This window comes from Carassius gibelio, chromosome B21, assembly GCF_023724105.1.
Source record: "Carassius gibelio isolate Cgi1373 ecotype wild population from Czech Republic chromosome B21, carGib1.2-hapl.c, whole genome shotgun sequence".
NCBI classification, from domain to species: Eukaryota; Metazoa; Chordata; class Actinopteri; order Cypriniformes; family Cyprinidae; genus Carassius; species Carassius gibelio.
In genome coordinates, this window is record NC_068416.1 from 9293290 (window position 1) to 9314303 (window position 21014).

At 35.7% G+C, this 21014-nt stretch overlaps 1 protein-coding gene across 3 annotated transcripts in view; it reads right to left on the minus strand.

Annotated features, from left to right (window-relative positions):
• Positions 1–244: 244 nt before the first annotated feature.
• LOC127985770 (transcription factor COE1-A) overlaps positions 245–21014 on the minus strand; it is a 114983-nt gene continuing 94213 nt past the window's right edge. The window contains exons 11-17 of one of the 3 annotated variants that reach the window (XM_052587914.1): positions 16234–16322; positions 9564–9629; positions 9222–9384; positions 8953–9132; positions 6248–6442; positions 5102–5170; positions 245–4080 (exon numbers count right to left, since the gene is read on the minus strand). In XM_052587914.1, coding sequence (XP_052443874.1) covers positions 5103–5170; positions 6248–6442; positions 8953–9132; positions 9222–9384; positions 9564–9629; positions 16234–16322 — 761 coding nt within the window. In that variant the 3' untranslated portion in view covers positions 245–4080; position 5102. Of the gene's footprint in view, positions 4081–5101; positions 5171–6247; positions 6443–8952; positions 9133–9221; positions 9400–9563; positions 9630–16233; positions 16323–21014 lie in introns of all 3 variants that reach the window. The other 2 variants (XM_052587913.1, XM_052587915.1) reach the window with 2 other exon arrangements.

The following is a 21014-nucleotide window of genomic DNA, read 5'->3' on the forward strand; positions in this document are numbered from 1 at the left end:
TTCGCTTAATTTCTGATGTGAATATAAATTGATGTGAATATAACTCTTATTGCAGATGACAGGCTTGTGTGTGATCACGTGAACCCCTGCGCTATAACGGCTCTTCATTTCTTTATACATATGTAATATGTAAATGTCGCAAATGCCATACATTTAAATTTCCCACAACAACTAAAATTTAAACAGCATCATCCCATAAATGCTTAGAATATTTTTTTTTAATAATAAAAAAACACAAAGAATGAAGAGTCACAGACAAGAGGAAACTTTAATTAAATATTGTGAAAGTCAAAAAGTTATTTTACAGTTCAATGGTATTTAAAAAAATGATCATCTTTACAGTAGTTTCTTTTTATATTTTCACCAGTAATAACTGCCCACTGAAAGTCCAGTCTACAACAAGTTTGTAATCAACAGGAAAAATAGTAGCAGATGACTTGTCAATTTAGATGCGTGACATATTAATCAATAAATCAAGTAGCCATCAAATGATAGTTTTGCAATTGATGCCCATTTAAATAATGGGAAAAGCCATGATTCAGAGGGAAATGAGACACATGAACTGTGAAACACAGACAGTTTTTAGATGTGATGCACTAAAAAAAAAAAAAAAAAAAAAAGATGAAATTTGTTAAGACATGACAGTGGAGAGGAGTGTCATGGAATGAAATGATCAAGCGAATAACTGGATAGACTCTTGTGCTGTTACTCCATAGTTTAACTTGTTAATTTATATTTTTATCTAACCAAACTATCTAAATAAGTATTTCTTAAAAATAAATAAATAATGTAAAAAAAGAGAAATCTGCATTAAGACATCTGATTGTTGGTACACTTCAAAAAAGAAAAAAAAGAAAAAGAAAACCGTATTGTGAAATTATTGACAAGGGATATAAAGGAAGAAAAACATGTGTATTATTTTCCCTCTAAAAAAAGCAAATTCCGGAGAGAAATTATTCAAAAACAGGGAGATATTATTGTATATTTGCTGAGCATGAAAACAATAACTATCCTTTTCTCTGCAAGTTCCAGAGAAGCAAAATGAAAAGATTATATTGTTTACATGTTGAATATACTCTCAAACTTCATTGCATTAAAATACAAACTATTTAACAAACCGTGCCATCTGAAACAAAACAATGTAACAAAATGCTATAACATTTTCATGGAGAGAGAAAAAAAAAAGTGTGTGAACAGCCCAAAAAACCTATCAAACAAACAGTTGTTCTTCGACATACAAAAATTACTATACAAATAAAATCACATTAATGGACACAACTTGGCAGATGACGATATAAAAACAGATCATCGCCAAATGAAGAGCGAAAACACGCAAACATGAAGAGAGTTTGAAGCATGTACAATTTCAAGCGATGCATACATACAATATTCATATGGGTATCCTACATAATCCCTTCGTGAACATCAAAACCTCAGAGCTAAAGTCAATGAGATCTGCTAAGCATGTCGTAAACATTATATCAGTGACACTAGGTTGTACAAAGCTGCCTTATGACTCCATTCTGATGTATAAATATATTCAAAACAATGACTTTGGCAAAATAAAAGAGAATTATAAAATCAAACATATGTACATGCTAGAATCCAATGTAATGGCTTCATCTGAATCTCGGCTCATTCGTGAGAAGGGTACAGAGATTTCACAGTGCTGACCATGCCGTAACATCCAAACCCTTCATCTCCTGAACATACACTCAGACTGATCTACATCGGTAGTTCTCAACCGGCCGGACGGGGAATAAAAACGTCTCAGCTGATAGGGTCAATGGGAAATCAAAATAACATAATGCTATGAATTATGTAATGTGCATAGTGATTTGAATGCATTTCAGTGTTGATTTGAAAAACATTTTCAGTACTTTTGCATGATCAGTTCAGGGCTGTGTTGGGCAAACTCAAAGGTAAAACCTGTTGAGAACCACTGAAGTACAAGAAAAGCAGAGCATTAAATACTTAATCAGTTTCAGTCGGTTCAGTCTGAACATTATCTACTGGAGGACTGCAAACTAAAGTATAAAGAAGTTATCACAGTTTTTATTCTTATTTTGTTTCTACAACACAAACAAATTAAAAGGAAAAAGGTCATTAAAATGGCATAAAACACTAATAATTAGCATTTTTGTTTTTGACACTGCAAGTCCTCCATAGAGAGTAGTTATAAAAAGAAGGCAGCGATCTCTTTTCGGGCTTTTTGATGGCATTATCTCTGTATAAAATGTGTTACTAGTGGTCAGTGTTTGCTCTCCCTGTTGAAAAAAAAACAGCATATGCTAGTTAGGGACCAGTTTAAACCAGCTTCAACATACCTAACCAGCATATGCTGGTTTTTTTCGATGGGGCTATACATTTTGGCATTACATAATGATAAAACTGGGTAGAGATGAGCATGAAATTACTTGAAATGTTGCCTTCAAGTCATATCGGATTTATCTTTTCTAGTTTCTAGTGAGAAACTTTAATTTCTTTTCTTTAAGACTTTCTGAGTTAGTGCTGTGGCAATTCAATTCATTGTGGGGACAAATATTAATTAACTGTTAATATGCAGTTTCTGTGCTGTGGATCAGGAATACCGTATTTTCCGGACTATAAGTCACACTTTTTTTCATAGTTTGGCTGGTCCTGTGACTTATAGTCAGGTGCGACTTATTTATCAAAATTAATTTGACATGAACCAGGAGAAATTAACCGAGAGAAATGAACTGAGAGGAAACATTACCGTCTCCAGCCGTGAGAGGGCGCTCTGCTGCTCAGTGCTCCTGTAGTCTACACTGAAGACATAGAGCGCCCTCTCGCGGCTGGAGACGGTAATGTTTTCTCTTGGTTCTAAATAAATGTGACTTATAGTCCAGTGGGACTTATATATGTTTTTTCCCTCATCATGACGTATTTTTGGACTGATGCGACTTATACTCAGGTGCGACTTATAGTCTGAAAAATACGGTAGCTGTAAAGCTAAACCGAAAACACTACTTTTATGTGACAAAGCTATCAATCTTTGAAGGCATAACTATTAAAAGAAAAATACATAAAGCATCAGGTACACACTTTGCATGCATCCTTTGCCTTTAAAGTGATAGTTCATCCAAAAATGAAAATTTGTTCCAATAGTTGTTCCAAACATGTATGAATTGGAAACAAGAATGTGGGTAGCCAAACCGGTTTGGAACAACTTGAGAGTGAGTAAATGATGAGAAAACGATCCTTTTAGTTTTGTTGCAGTGCTGCTAAAAAGCTTAACATTAAGTATAAAAAGGGCCAAACATGCCCATTTTCCCCAACCAACGACTCTCAAAATGTTTTTCGGAATTAAAACTTCCCAGAAGGACTTGAAGGCAGCATAATATCAACAAATGGAATATGAACGTGAAAATCAAGGCAGTGACAATGCAAAGGAACCGAGTCTCTCAGCTCTGAATTGGTTTTTAACCATAAAAAAGGCATAAATTATTTTTTTTACATGGCTGTTTACATTGAGTTTACATTGCTGGCATTTTGTAGACTGACTGACTTTCAAATGCATTTTCACAAATTCAGTGGGACATTCCTTGAGCAAAAAATCACCTGCAATCCTTCATCTAAAATCATAAATAGAAACCACTGCAATATTGTGTCAGGTATCATTTCATAAAAGGGTGGTACACACAGAAACACACAAATATTGATGGCAAATCAATAACTACTGTTTTTTAAAATAAATAGACCTCTCATGTTATAGTGTAGACGGGGCAGGTCGCCCCTTATCTTAAAAAGTGTCTAGAAGGTGAGTACAAATTTCAACATCAAAACAGGGAGGTACAACAGTTCAGTTCGATATTTTTCTCGTATCGTTCTTCCTCTATATCTTTTTGTTTCAAAGCAGATTGTGTTTAAAAAGGGCCTGAGTTTGTAGTTTTTCATCCTTCAGAACAAGACCGGGAGGTCAGTCCAGCGCCGGAGTATTCTGCACACGCTCAGTGAGACCAGTGGCATGAAAGAGCATGTTTCATCTTTCCATCTGCACACACACACACACACACACACACACACCCTACATTGGGGGAACAATCATTCCAGGGATAACTGTGAAGAGAGAAAAACACAGTGTTAGTTCACTTTACTCCATTAAACATGCCATATTGAAACAGACCTGGCTTCACATTAAAATGAAGTGTGACAGAATGAAACAATGAGAGGACGAATAGAAAGCAAGCACCAGCTATAAGATTGGACACCGTTTCATGTTTTTCACAGTTCTTTAAACTCAGAAATCAGTTTCCACATCTGCATTATAAACTGTGTCCCCTTCAGATGAGGCATACATCCTAAATCTCTTTCAGCGTCAATGCGAAACTGGCAAAAATGAGACACTTGAAGCGCTTGATTAAACATCTAATTGTTTGCAAACCATTTCTGGGCTTGTAAGGTCATGGTTGCCCTGGTGTACACCACTAAGAATGATGAATTCAGGGAAATCTGAGACAGTCTATCACATCATTCATGCCAGAAACTTCACTTTGTTTAGTTAAGCCAACATGTACTTCTTCTTTTTTTTACGCACGAGGAAAATGCTTAGCACTGCAGATCCGACTCAACATGAGTTTAGCAACTGCTGACAAACAAGAAAAGAAGAGAGGTGAACTGTTTTGGATTCTCTAGGAACCGCTGGAGGTGAAACACAACCTTGAGCATGAGCATGCAAACACACACTCACACATAAAACTGACACACTGTAAGATAGTTTTCAATGTAGAATGTTCTGCAGGTATATAGCAGGTACTGAACGTAAAAATGGTGTGTGATATACGGGAAACATGGGATATTTAAAGGTGAAGTGTCCGATTTTAAATGCAAATGTAAAATAATGACTGTTTTCGAACAGGTTTGCCTCATGTCTGTCACTTCCAACTTGCATAACTGAATTTCTTAGAGCTGGGATTGTAAGTATTTTAACATCAGACGATGCACTTCACCTTAAAAAACAAGCATAGTTGTTGTTTTTTTATTATTATTATTCTAGAGCACTGTTATTTGTTGGTATATGGATGATCAGATATAGAAACAGTGGGATGGATGTGGGAGGAGTAACAGATGAGTAACATACTTCAGGAGAAGGCCAGGCCCTGGAGCACGCTGGCTGTGGAGTACTTGTTAGAGTCGACAAAAGACTGATCTGAGGGCAGTGGAGAGAAGAAGAAGGGAACGGGAAAGAAGAGAGAGAGAGAGATGTTAATATCAGATCGAATGATGAGTGAGTATATGGTCAAAAGGAGAGATATTCATGCCTCTAGTTTACTGTCACAGATCCTCACAGGACTTTAGTGTCACATACATTGTCATTCAGATATTTGGGATCAGTACGATTTATTATTATTATTATTATTATTATTATTATTCAGCAAGGACGCACTTATAACTGGAGTAATGATGCTGAAAATTCAGATTTGCCATCACAGAGATAAATTAAAATGTAAAACATATTCAAATTTAAAACAGTTATTTTAAAATGTTTTTTTTTTTTTTTTATATATCAAATAAATGCAGTCTTAGGAGTCAATAAATAAATAAATAATAAAACATTCAAATATCATACCATTAAATATCATACAATTAAATGAAATATCATACAATTAAATTAAATTAAATTAAATTAAATTAAATTAAATTAAATTAAATTAAATTAAATTAAATTAAATTCAGTATCACCGAATATCATTACTGTCATATTTCCCTAGTGAAAAATAAATATACATTTATTTCAAGCTAAGCATCCTACACATACATTTACATATTTATGAACTTAATAAAAATACCCTGCAATTGTGCTCATTTTTCATTTCAATTCTGCAGAAGTTGTGCTGATGTCCAGCTAAAGATACACTGAGCTGAAGTGTATTTGATTGTGCTAAAGTTGAACTTTTGCAAGTATACTTCAGCTACACTTTAAATATCTTGCTTTTAAAGACTGATATTATTCAAATATCATACAATCCTCATCAATAGTGACATTAAAACACATTTTAGGCTTAATATTAAAACAAAAAACCTACAAGGTGCCAATTTGAGCTGACACAGATTGATGCTCAGAAATTAAGTTATAGATTTTCCTTTTGAAAAGTCGAGCCTCTGGAAGGTATTAGCCCACTTTTATACAGTGTTGTCAGTGAACTTCCATTTTATTGCTGGAGTATTTTCAGTTTTTAAAAGTGTCATAAAAACCCCACCCCAGCAGAATCTTTTTGTGCGTTACCTTGGAGACCGTTCCCATTGGTGCCAGTGCATGTAGGTGGAGGTGAAGACTGGGGCCGAACGACAGGAGCGAACGCGCTCTTCTGTTTCACAGCTGAAACCATGTTTGCCGGAGAGAAGGAGAAGATTCCAGAGGAGCTGCTGCAGTTCGAGGGCAGGCTGGTGGAGGAGGCCATGGTGGGGCTGGAGGGGACGACTGCAGGAATGCAGAGAGCGGGGTTCAGAAACACATTTTGGATTCAGCAAGAAGACAAGTAAGGAAGAGATGAAAAGTCTTGTGGGAAAGGGTTTGGGGCGGAAATTATTAATTGCAATTAATCTCAATCACAGAAGAATACATTTGAACAATTGCCCTAGTGAAAAAAGTGATATATTTAAAATACATTTATTTCCTACTATGTATAGTTCAAATATAATAACATATTTACTGACATATCACTCGAGACCTGTTTATAATTCAACTTTATTTGGAGTACTACTTGTGCACAATGCACATTTCTTAATATTAAGCCTAAAATGTATATAAATGTCACTACTGATGAGGATTGTTTGAATTGTATGAATAATAAAAATATAATACCTGAAATATAATTGCAATAGTTCCACTTTAGCACAATCGATACTTCAGTATATCTTTAGTTGCCCTACTTCTTCACAATTAAAGTGCATTAAGAACAAAACTAGTTGAAACAAATACGAACTTAGTATACCTAAATTACAAATGCAGGGCATTTTTTAAGTGCATAAATATGTAATGTATTTGTTTTATACTTAGCATGAAATAAACATATATATTAGTATCGTATTTTCCGGACTATAAGTCGCACTTTTTTTCATAGTTTGGCTGGTCCTGCGACTTATAGTCAGATGCGACTTATTTATCAAAATTATTTTGACATGAACCAGGAGAAATTAACCGAGAGAAAACATTACCGTCTCCAGCCGTGAGAGGGCGCTCTGCTGCTCAGTGCTCCTGTAGTCTACCCCTAATAAACATAGAGCGCCCTCTCGCGGTTGTAGACGGTAATGTTTTCTCTTGGTTCTAAATAAATGCGACTTACAGTCCAGTGCGACTTATATATGTTTATTTCCTCATGACGTATTTTTGGACTGATGCGACTCAGGTGCGACTTATAGTCCGAAAAATACGGTATATTTATTTTTCACTAGGGTGTTTATTTCTTAAACATAAATTTTGATGCAAAAAAAATTACCAAATAAAATGCAGGCGACAATTAAGCAAGCCGTTTGTAGGTTGAAGTCATGTGACATTTTGCCATGTTTGAAACTCAAATTAGAAACATTATAACAAAGGCAGAGTCCAACTAATCAATTAATGAAAACTGGAAGCTTAACAGGGGTCTCTGCGTTTGACTGGAAGTGTCTGATGGAGTCAGTGAGCCTTTTATAATACTTGTTAACACTGCTGGATGTTAGCAGTCAAACTGAAGTGTTGCCCCTTCAATTACTTTATTGATTTAATTAACCGTGTTTAATACACAGGCTAAAATGGAATTTACATTTGATAGAGGCAATAAAACCCTGTTTTTGTAAAGAAGACCAGAGTCATCAGAGGATAGAGTGGGCAGGGTTGCATTGCCGAATTCCTGATTGCTTTCTTTTCCTTTGCACGGGATGTTTGTGTCAAAGTTTTGCGTGCCGCTCGTCTCGCCTTTTTTAAGATTTAATGTCAGATTGCCCCCCCGAACACACACCCTCACTGCTCAAGTCATAATTAACCAAACAAACACATCACTCTTGGAATATTCCAAATTCTTTAGTCTCTGGCTCACTTTCGCATGTCTGGTTAATTGGAAAAAGCAAGCAATTAAGTATTAGCTCAATAAATAACAGCTGGAGCGAGGTGGCACTGTCAGGGGAACAGAAGAGAGACAGAGAGAGAGAGAGAGGCGAGATAACTTTTAAAGAGCTGTTGAATATAGACTGCAGAGCATTGTGGGAATTCTCAATTGGGAATTCTATCAGACCTAAAGGCCCATACTGTCAGTCTTCCTGCAGTGATTGTACATCAAAGACAGAAGTTTGTTTGGAAATAAGGGCTTGTTGGAGCATGTGAATTAAACACTTCAACTGTCACATTTCACCCCATAAAACAATACAGTAGTTCCAAAATACTGTATGCCTTGTGAATGGATTTTATCACTTTCAAGTGTTTAAACATTGCAGACGAAAGCATGTCACGGTAGGTCTTGACATCACATTTTGTCATTTGTCTTCAAGTGAAAGTCAGATTTAAAAGCTACAGCAGAGGGAAGATTTCATTCAAGTTAAAAATGTGGATCTATTCCTGACATAAACCAATCATATAGCTTCAGATAAGATGGAAATATAATACATGGGCTATGCAGACTCCACACACACACACACACACACACACACAAAAAAGATTTCTAGTAATTGCTAGTAAATGTTACAAATAATTACAAAGAAATGGCAGGAAAGTGGAAGTGGAAAGACTAAAGCTGTATTATCTTGTAAAACGTAATATTATTCCAACTTCAAAATGTTCAAATGAAAAAAAAAAACAATAAATCCCCTTATGGAAAAATGTAAAAAAATAAAATTAGTACTTTTAAAGTTTCACTTTCATTGGAAAACAGCAGCGTGAACATTCTGCTAAACATCTCCTTTTGCGTTTTATGGAAGAAAGGAAGAATATTTTGAACATGACATCTCAGCACTCACTTGCGTAGGGCGAGTTGGCAGCAGAGCCGTTCAGGAAGCTCGGGGAGCCGGTCAGGTTGGTCATGCCGCCGTTGCCGTAGCCGTTCATGCTGGTGGATACTGTACTGTAACTGCTCTGCTGTGGGGTGGAACTGGGCACGTATCCGTGTGGTGATACGCTACTCGTGTTACGACTGAAACCTGTGGCCGGACACAGAGAAAACTTCAACTGAGCCTTATGTCAAAGTAGTGTGGCAGTATTCAGCTTTGATAAACTTCATCCATCTTACCCTGGTTTCCACCCTGAGATGACTCTGAGACGTTAACGGCGAGCTGTCCAGTGAAGGAGTTCACTCCCATCATGCTTGCATGGACGGAGCTGTTGGTGAGGCCGGTGAGCTGGTTGTGGTTTCGTGGCACATTGTACAGGGCTTCAGCAATGTCTGCTGCTCGCTTAAGAATGATTTCCTAAGGAAAAATGATCCATCATCTCTCACAATTGAACACTTTCATAGCAAAAATACAAACAGAAAGACCCATATATTTTCAACATGTGTTGACAGTCAACTGTAAGTGAAGGGAATTTATGCGACTGTCATTTATCAATGATAACCAAGGAGTTTCTTCCTCACCTGGTTGTTATGAGGCATTCCATAAAGTGCTTCCACTAGATCGGCTGCTCTCTTCAAAATCACTTCCTGCATGCACAACAAAACAAACAAAAGAAATATTAATGATCAAAAGACGTTTGAGAACCAGTTTCATCCTCAGTTCAATCTATACACATTAACAATCCATAACACGTATCACTTGTAACTATACAATGTGATGTTCTCTTTCACAGATTTCCGTTTAATAACATCGGCGATCACAGCCAAGAGGAACACATGGAGCTGATGTTTGCTCAATTGTTCTGTGTCTGTCAGGATGAAAAAGTGCAGTATTTCAGCAAACATCTGCTTTGGGTTGAGGAAGGACAATGCAATCTATGTTTGCAGAGAAGGTCACTCGGTTTCACAGTACTGGGCAATAACTCAGCGGAGAGCAAGCTCTCGTAAGAGCTCTTGTGATGACGGTACATCAGAGATTGAATCGATGCGCTCCCGCTAATGAGAAGTAATTACTTTAACATATGCTTTTCTGTGCAGTCAAATGATGGGAAAGAAGGACAGCGGGTGTCATGATTGTTTAAGTGTAATGGCTGGAAAACATTAGCGACTTTTGTGTAGCTTTAATAATGTGATTATGTGGCTTGAGCAATATCTCCACATTATCAAACTAGCATGAGGGAAGTGAACCAAACGACATGCTTGTCTTGGCCAGTAAAATTTGAAACACAAAATCCTGTGTTTTGAAATTTTCACAAACAATGATCACATCATGTAGGTTTGTCATTCGAAATCTCTCATAAATCAAATGCAACATACGCATATGCAACATATGCAAAATACCCTTATGGAAAAATCACACAAATTTCACATTTTTTAAAAAATGTCAACTTTTTTGAAACCCTTTACCAAAAGTTTCACATCTGAAACTTTTAAATCTGAAATCATGATTACATTTGTTCACACACTGGGCCTCGTTCATTAAACAGAAGAAAACAAAAACTCAAATAATATATTTTTTGTTCTGAATTGCACTGATATAAATGTAAATAGTTTCTAAAATCATTTTTGTGTTAATTGTTGAATAATACATCATATCAATGCAAAATCATTCTAGAACTGAAAACCATTCTTCCATAAATTATTGCATGTTATAAATGTGATCATAAAACCAATAAAAAATGAACTTTTTACATTAAATGTTGCAATAATAGAAATGCAAAATGTGAATAAAACCATTCTTACATTGATTGGTGCATTGAAACGAATGTAGATTGTTTGTAATCCAATTTTTCTGTCAAATGTTGCATTGTCATAACTATAAATCATTTTTAAAACCAGCCTTATGTAAATATATAAATGGTTGCATTAAATATTTAACGTTTCTTATCTAAGTTGTAAATTCATTAAACTTTTAATCACAAAATGGTCCCATCCCTGTGAATGTAAATCATTTGAGAAAAAAAAAAAAAAATGTTGCAAATTTTTTACAAAAATATTAATTAATAATTATTTAAGTAAATAAATCATAACAACTTTCTTAATCAGTCATAAATCTAAATTATGCATAGAATAAATGTTATGCTAAATATAAATGTAATGTGCATAAACGTAAATTGTTGCATGAACGAATGGTTTTACAAACAATTTACAAATACATTTTTTCTGCTCATGTATATAAAATAATTAGGCCCTTTAATCTTACATGCAACTAAAATTCAGTTTTTTTTTTTTTTTTTTTTTGTAAGGATACTGTTATTGGATGTTTGAATCGCAGAACCGTTCACATGGTCCTCAAGCATTTTCCTTATATTTCTCCGGTCCTGTATGTTGGAGAGTGGGAGGTCTTTGAGAGAAGTTAATGCAGAAGGGCGCTGCTCCAGCTAACCGAGTGACAAGGCAGAAAATTGCTCCCTCCTCTGAATGCAACCTTCATCAGGATCTTACCCCTTAGCATGTGTGTGTGAGCACTGTGTTGGAACATATTGCCTCCCAATCAGCCCTGGGGTGTGTCGCATCATGCACACACACACACACACCCACACACACAAACAAAACTTGACGGGGGGTCACGCAAGCAATGAGGAGTTTTAGTGCGCTGTCCAAGGTGCTAAATTCACTCAATTATGGCCATGCTGGCACTGTGTTAACCTCTCATTATCGTCACGGGGAGCTGTTAGAGCGATAGATCCTGCAGCGAGAGTGAGGAGGCGGAGGAGAGCCCCTCTGCAGCCCAGCGTGGGGGAGCGCGAGAGGGATACTGGCGAGCGAAAGTTCCCGAATGAACGTGGGGCAGCCTGGAGGCAGTGAATTCCCAGTACGTGCAAGTTCAGCCAAAACATCAATCAAATTCAGCGGAAAAGATGAGGAGCAGAGGTCGATGATGAATACTGTATAGCAGAACACTGAGCTCTATACATCACAAATGTAATATGTTTTCCTATGCCTGTGGACCAGGTACTAAGACTCATCCATAAAAGTCAAACAGTGATCAGTTCTGTTAAGAAATCATCAAACCCACATGAATGAAAACATGGAAATCATGACAAAACTGAAAACCAGACACAACTATAAGTTAAAGACAATCCATAATTGTCCTTCTAGGCAACACCATCAAAAAATGATGATTGTCCCAACATTACATGACTGTGCCTCACATTACAGGAAGCAGTTTAACATGTTCACTTCATTTTGACAAAGCTATTTACTGTTCAGCATTTGTTCACAGCGTTGATTAGATCAGCTCTGATGCAGCAAGACATCAGCAGATGATGGCATCACAAGCTTCATATACAATGATATCAGCAAATTTGGTTTCCCAGAAAGGTTTTTAGTTGGCATTTCCGAAAACCTGCTATTTATTTAACCCTATAAAGCCAACTGTATAAAATCTGATACACACATTTCTAATTCCTCTAGATCATTAATGCATTGTGTTGCATTATCTGTTTTGTCCAAAAAAAAAAGAAAAAAGAAAAAAGGTGCAAAGCTTTGGTCATAAAACTAAGTCACTTTATTAACTTGTCACTTTACTAAAATTTTATTGGAAGAGGCATAGTGACAATTGATATTTATATGCATTTTATGTAAGTATGTTAAGTAGTTATAACGATCTCATTGATTTACATCGCAAGTTATTAATTTTATTTTACTTTTTGGGCAGATGAATGACAACATCTGCAACAAACTGAATACATGTTTTAGTCTTTTATAATAGCATATAGCAATGTGTGTGTGTGTGTGTATATATATAAATTCAAAACAAAAAAACAAAAAAAACCACACCTAGCTAATAAAGGCTCCAAAATGGGCAGGTTGTGTAGGTTCATGTCAGATCTCATTACGAATGTAAATGTCCAGCAGAGCATTCAGACTTCTGTTCTCCTCTCTAATCCTTTCATACGGGCTACTACACCGTCTGTCCGTCTGAGCTTCTCAGGTCTGTCTGGCTTTGAACTGTGAACATTACAGCCTCTATAGGAAACTAAACTGAGAGGTTTAGATAGGAGATACACTCAAAAAAAAAAAAAAAAAAAAATGAACTGGGGGAAATTGTTTAAAATTATATCTCTAATGACTGATACATATGTCAGAAACAAAAATAGATGATATTGCATATGCTGTACAGCAAATGATTGCTTAATCAGGTGTATCACATTCCAAAAAGTAATTAAAAGTGTCAATTTCACATTGCTGTATGAATTTTGCTTGAAAAACCTATATATAAAATATATCTTACATACATTTTAACTCTATAAAATGCATTACATACATTAAAACTCTATCAATCTGCTTACAGTAGATTCATTGTATTGTAAACATAGAGTAGCATCCTAAGCAAAAGTTTAGCTTTTGATTTTAAAAGCTATTTATGTAAGAACAGTAGAAGTCTATGGCATGTCTTCATTTAGATCTGTGTGTGTGTGTGTGTGTGTGTGTGCATCTCTCTCTGTGGCGTCCCTGTGTTTGGCTGGTATGATTGAGGTGAGCAGTTGAAAAGAGAGCCCCGTCAACAAACTGTTATTACCTCAATAAGGACGAGAAAATCGATGGGGCGGAGAGGAACAGAGCGTGTGTGTGTGTGTGTGTGGTGCCGCCGCTGCCAATGGGACAGCAGCCAAGACCAGAGAGATGGAGAGAGAGCGAGAGATTATGTATGATTCTCTGTTCCTCCATATGTCCGACCTCTTCATTGAGCTCAACACTGTTCTGAATGTCAGAGGTGCCAGTGCGCTGGAATAATTTCTCTTCCTGCTTTCAAACACACACACACACACACACACCCACACACACACACATATCCACTGCTGTGACTCAATTACTGGTGCTGGAGCAATAATAAAGTCCAGCCAGCGGAGACTTCGATCGCTGACCTGCCGGGAGGCACCGCTGGACAGCTGACTTCACCATGATGGATCACCTCTGGGTGCCAGCGCTCTTAAACTCACACACACACACGCACGCACACACACACACACACACACACACACACACGCACACACACACACACACACACACACACACACACACACACACACACACACACACACACACAAACACACACACACACACACACACACACACACACACACACACACACACAAACACTCACATGTATATACAATAAGCTCCCAGCACGTGACCAAACATACACACTTGTGAAATGAACAAGCAAAATACACTCAACGCTCTAAAGAGAAGATGAATGTAGAGAGGGAGCTTTTATAGTTTACGTGATTTTGCCAACTATCTTCCTGAAGTACATGGCATCATGGAATTATATTCCCATTAACCAATCATATTTTAAGGCTAGAGAAAGGTGGTGGTCTAGAGAAGGACTCTGACAGGTTGATTCTCATCAACATAGAATTTGCCAGAGATTGAAACTAATATCGGAGTAGCTCCGCTTACTAACATGTGATTGTGCTAGTCAACACTACAAAAGACGTTTATCTTCAGTGGTGTACTGTAGATTCGTGTATCGTAGTCTTCTTGATGTGATCGACCTGAGTTCGAATCCGCCATTTGCTGATTTTTTCCATCCCTTTTCAAATCTCATAACAAATTGTAAAGGCATTTATTTTCATTAAATATGAAGGAAATTATTGCAAAGTTGAAAATAAAGTATCGGGTAGGTGTAGGGAGGGCTTTTGTCCCAATGAGGTGGCATTCACTTAATAATTTGAATTAAAATTATAATTTATACTCAATACGTTATTATTGCTTACTGTTTTATAATATACCACAATTCTGAGGTGCAGATAATTGCTGCTGTTTGCACTTACTGTAAATAGCATATCACTAAAATAATCCTGCTATTTTAATCTAATAGCTCATAAATAATCTAATCTAAATATAATATAATATAATATAATATAATATAATATAATATAATATAATATAATCACAAAACATCACTTCACAAACCTAACCCTAACCCTTACCCTAATTTCTATAATGCCCAAAGTATAAAATAGTTAATTGTTTGCTTAACATGAAATATATATATATATATATATATGTATATATATATATATATATATATATATATATATATATATATATATATATATATATATATATATATATATACAGTAATATAAAATAATATAATATACTTGTCATTAAATGCCCTTTTATTAAATTTAGCTATTAATTACTTTTTTATTATTTTATCTTATTTTATACTTAAATTAAAATGGCAGAATGTTGCTTTAGCCCCAAACCTCGGGCCAAAGCTGAGGTCTGACCCTAAACCCTGAAAAAAAATAAAAATAAATTGTTCCAGAATCAACAAGAAAGTTGTTCCAGGAACACATTGTACTCGGCAAAATCTAAGCCAGTGTTTTCTAAATAACCTGACGTAGTCCCGGTATAACTGAGATTTGAACTGTGAATCTCAGTGATTGAACAAAGACTGTCATATTTCCAGAGCTCCAGCATAACTAATGCAAACCAAATACCTCCACCCTCTGCGACGCTAGCTTAGTTGGACTATTTAGACTGTTAAAGAAACACGGTTTCATTAAGACCAAATTGACCCAAACGGAAAAACAGAGAAAACACTCTGCAGAGTACCTGTTACACTCAGACGATCCATTTACAACAAACACAACACATGCAAACATTGCTCTGTATACATGTAGAAGTAAAACAGAAACATGATGCAACTCTTTCTGTCCTTTTGCAACAGACTCTAATGTTCATCCAAGCAGAATTATTACCATATGAGTTTCATCACCAAGACAATGATGACATAACAGAGGCCGGCCCACCATCTCAGTCCTTCATAAGTGAGACTCATTACTTTGATGTTATAGCTAATGCTGTAGCACTCTTTCTAAATCAAGGAAAGTGGATCTGGAAGCACTTAATAGTGATAGAGGACTGTCAGATCAAATGCATACAGCTGTATAATGATTCATGATTCAGCCCACACAACATACATTCTTGATAAACCTGTTAGTTCAACAGAGTCAGGCAATTAACACTCCAAATTAATCAGTTATATATTTTACATAAAAAAATTGAGATTCAAATAAACTAGAGGACGAGGGCGTTCTGGTGCAGGTTAACAGGTTAAAGCGATAATGTATATAAAGCTACATAAAATAAAAACATTTCAGTCCAGACAATTACTGCATTTATTGTCTGTTGTTGAAAAACAGCTTCGATCTGGAATTCGATTTGGTACCTTTGGCAAGCGTTCAGGGTCTCCTGGATGCCGAGGTATGACCTTCTGTAACCGCTGAAAACCGTAGTCTATGGTGGGTTCATTCAGAGCTGTGGACACAAACAAAAGAGACAAAGCCCTCATTTTTTCAATGTAATTTTAGAAGACTGGTAAGATTTTTCCCTTTTAATGTGCTGCAAAGAGTAAAAGGCTTAGCATATTTTAGGAATAGAGCTGAACATGGAACATTTAGTTGTTGCATTATCTTTTTTTCTTCTTAAATACACACAAAATTGAGTCCAACCTAGAGTAATAACTCTTCAGAAAGTGCAATAATAATATATACAACAGTCCTAATGGAAGTCATTTAAAATGGCTGGGAATTGTTGTGCGCCCATGTTAAGTGCAGCAACGCATATACTGTGAAATCGCAGGACGTTCATGTTTTACGTTTCACGCAGCAATTACTTTGCATAAAGTCTTTATTCTGTCAAAAACATGAAAGCCTGTCTCTCAGTCTGAGCGAGGTATGAGATGGAGGACAGGAGAGATGTTAACAAGCTATCCGACACCACTTGCTCCTGTAATGGACGGAAGATGGATGTAGAATATCTGCTCATGACGGCACTTTGTTTGTGAAGTACCACAGTTTCGAGAGCCTGCTTAGAAGTAGGGGAACCAAAAAACAACAACAACAAAAAAAAAACTCCTATAATTGCTTTAGCATTCAAGACAGCTCTAACCAGCTAAGACAAACTACATTTTCTAAAAAGTTCTATTATATTATATTATATTCTGTAACATTTTGTAATATGAAGATGAAATTTAATAAATAATATTAATTAAATGAATTCAAATATATTAATTATGCAAAATTTTAAAATAATAAAATAATTCTATAAATTAATATTTAGAATTGTATGGCAATACATTGTATAGTATGTTATTATTAACATTATATTATATAATAAATAAATAGCAAAAATTACTTTTTCATTATGCAAAGCATTTACTGTAACATATAGTGGAACATAACACGAAATACGTTAATCCTACATTCGTCTTATATTCATAACAGCTTGTGTTTTACAGGTGCCAAGTTGTTCGCTGTCCTCTGTGTTTTGGTTAGCATGTGGTTCAGTGTTCGTGGGATCCAAAAATGGCATCTGATTAAGCCCAAAATATGTATGTATTGCAAAACGTTCATAAATAACATGTCATTTGAGTGTCTGGTCCCAAGGCTGTTGAAGGATGGATGTGTGAGAAGAAAGAGAGAAAAGAGGAAGAGAGAAAGAGAGAGTGGTTTGGACAGTTTGAGTGTGAGGGAGTGTTAGGGGTTGCTGGGGCATGAAATGTAGGTACTTTCCTGTCGGTTGGAGCAGATGGTTAAGATACTGTAAATTCTGTTTAAGTTATATCAAAGTTAGTTCTTGGCAATTAAGAACATATAGGTTATATAAGCTATATAATATATATTGACCACATAAGTGCTGCTGTTCACAGTTATTACAGCAATAAATGACCTTTCATTATACAGTTCCTCGGAAATGCTGGTTGATAAAATCTAATTAATCTGAAAACTTGTCTGGATGAAAGGGAAAGAGAGCTGGCGTGTCTGTGTATTGCTGTGTGCGGGCATCTGTTAATAAAGTGATATGGAGATGGATGAGTCTCAAACACATTCACATGCTTGTATGTGTCAGAAGGACTTCACTCCTCGCTTGTTGCCATTGATTTCTACATTGTGTCCAATCCTCTCACTCAGCCTGGGGAAAACATTCACTTACAGAGAGACCCAGAGGTTGACAGAGAAGAAGAGGGAGAGAGAGAGAGAGAGAGAGAGAGAGAGAGAGAGAGAGAGAGAGAGAGAGAGAGAGAGAGTGCAGGGAAAAAGGGGAATTGTTTTAATGAATTGATCTTGGTACCAATCTCAATGAAATAGTATTTTGCATCTAATGTAATGACATTCATGCATTTTAGAGTGTGAATTGTTGTGTATTCAAACACTTGTTGAGTTAGAAATATCAAGCAATGTATTTGTGATTTAATGTACACTAACAACTACAGTAGATAAATATAAAGTAATGTAATATAATTTAACCCCATTTTATAATAACTTAAAAAATAGCAACAATGTCAATCACAACACATTATATTATATTATATTATATTATATTATATTATATTATATTATATTATATTATATTATATTTGTAAAATACTTTATTCAATAGAAATCGTTTATTAAATATATGATAATATGCATCAAGAGATGCATGTAATAAATAGCAATACAAACAACTATGATTGTTATTAATACATGTTAATATGTTAATTAATAAAAGCTAATTATATTTTTCAATGTGTATATAATATAATATAATTTTATTGATGCATATTATCATATATTATGATGAATATGATATAATAAATAAATAAATAAAAACTGTATCACTAAATGCATACATGCATACATATATACAAAATCAATCATGCATTCTTAAATCACAGTATTTCTTGAGTCACGTTCTAAACCACTTTCGAAAAATGACCCTAGTCCAGACTGTGTTTGTGAAGAAGCGGTTTCTTATGAAAGAACCTTTCGTCCACTTTCGACACAGGCTGAAACTGCGGGACATTGTGTCCCTCAAGAATATAAGAGTTTCCAATTTGATATACTTTGATTTGGTCACCACATCCTCTAGCCCTCACTTAAAAGAACACAGATATATCAAGGGCACTGAGACATATAAAGTAAAAAAAATAATCCTTCAAGGGTCTTACAGAGGACAAACTCGAGAAAATTCTCAGAAGGAGAATGAAGCTCTTCAACTATTCAAATATCTCTACTGTACGAAACGTTTCTCTTCCCGAAATGGGGAAGTGGGATTGTTGTTGGCCTAACTTTTCACTGTAGCCAAGTGCAGTATTCACTACATGCGAAACAAGCACTAACCACACGGTAAGTATTTATAGCTTGGCCTAACTCCACTTCTTCAAACTGTTTTATTGTTTTCCTCGTATTAATACCACATGGCATCAATTTGCAAAGGGATGTTGGTTTTATAGCTCTCCCTTGGTAGCTTTAGCGGTTAAATAGCCAAAAATAACCTAAGTGAGAGAAGTACTGTATCTAACTGTGCTACTAGCTAATTTAGCGGCCTAAAATGTTTCAGAAGGGAGTTGTTAAAAAAAAAATATCAGTTTGAACGTGCTAGCATGGTGATGGCAAACAATCCAACACATCTGCTGTAGTATATATCATATATTGTTATGATACTGGAAATCCATAGGCCTATGACAGTTCTACCTGGCCTAATGTATCTGAACTTAATGGATTGGTGAGAAATTTGGATGTTAACCAAACAAAACAGAGATTATCATGAGTCTGTGCAAACATTGTAGTGTCCACAAAGAGAGAACAGGATCGATGAATAGTGCCACTGCCGCAACATCTGTCAGCTGTCAGCACTAAAAGATTGGCGGATGCGGTCACACTGATACGAACATCACTGACAATAAATGAATGAGCAAAAAAAATGCGTATCACTTATTTCTGTCCCTCGCTCTCTGAGAAGAATCTCCTGCAATCACAGAGATCAATTCTTATTGAAATTTCATGAGGGCAGATCCAGGCCTCATCATATTTCACTATAATGACCTGGACTAGGGAATGATGTGAGAAGACAGACAGTGTGGAAAGAGGAGACAGGGAACCATGAGGTAAGTCCTCATTTAATTTGAGGATAGTAAAGTGGCGTGATGGGTAGTGGTTGGATACGTAATTGCCTACTGAACATACACTTAATCTACAGCCGAGCCAAACCCATACAACAGTAATACATTGATTACTCACCTTCAGAACACAAAAAATTATGAACATAATTGTTCATCTTCGGGAACACAAATTAAGGCCCTGTTTACACTGGTGCATTTTCATTTTAAAACAGTGTTTTTAAATTAAAATGAACCTCGTCTACACTGACGTTTTCAGTGCGTTTCAGAAACTATCTCCACCTACACTGCACAGCCGAAAACACGTCAGATGACCATTTATGCAGGTTCAACCGTAGATGCCCTATTATTTAGACTGCGGATGCGTCTGTGTGCTTGGAGCAGTGGAAAAGGGAATCTACCTTAACATAGCTATAAGCATGATGTTATTGTTTACACTGTCATCAAGGATACACATTTTCAAAAGTCTTCATTTTTGAGGGTTGAAAATGTTGGAGTAGTGTAAACGACAAGCATAACCAAAGCAAAAGTTATGTGTTCAGAATAAAAACACACTAGTGTAAACTAAGATGTCTATGGAGGGTCAGTAAGCTCTTGGATTTAATCAGAAATATGAAGAGTTTGTTTGCAAAAACAGATAACAAATTTTTTTTAATCATATTTTTTTTTTACCATGCTTTTATTGTGTTAGCTGTATTTTTTCTTATTTTATAACCTAATCAAAATAATGCAACTGCAGTTTGTTTGAGATTAATTGGATGCACAATGCACAATGAAAAAACATGATTTGTGAAAATTGTTAAAAACAGAGTTAATTTGAGTTTGAAGATGAATGAAGGACTTACAGGTTTGGAAAAAAAACATGTAGGTGGGTAATTCATGACAGAATTTTTATTTTCAGGTGAACTTTCAGGTGAAGTTCTGTTTTTTCTTTTTAAAAGATTCAAATAACACTGAGTCTTTAATCGACATGATAAATATAATCAAATTGAACACATCAAATAAAGCAGATCCAAATAAAGAATTAAATATATAACATAATACATTTTACATGCCTGAATCAAATC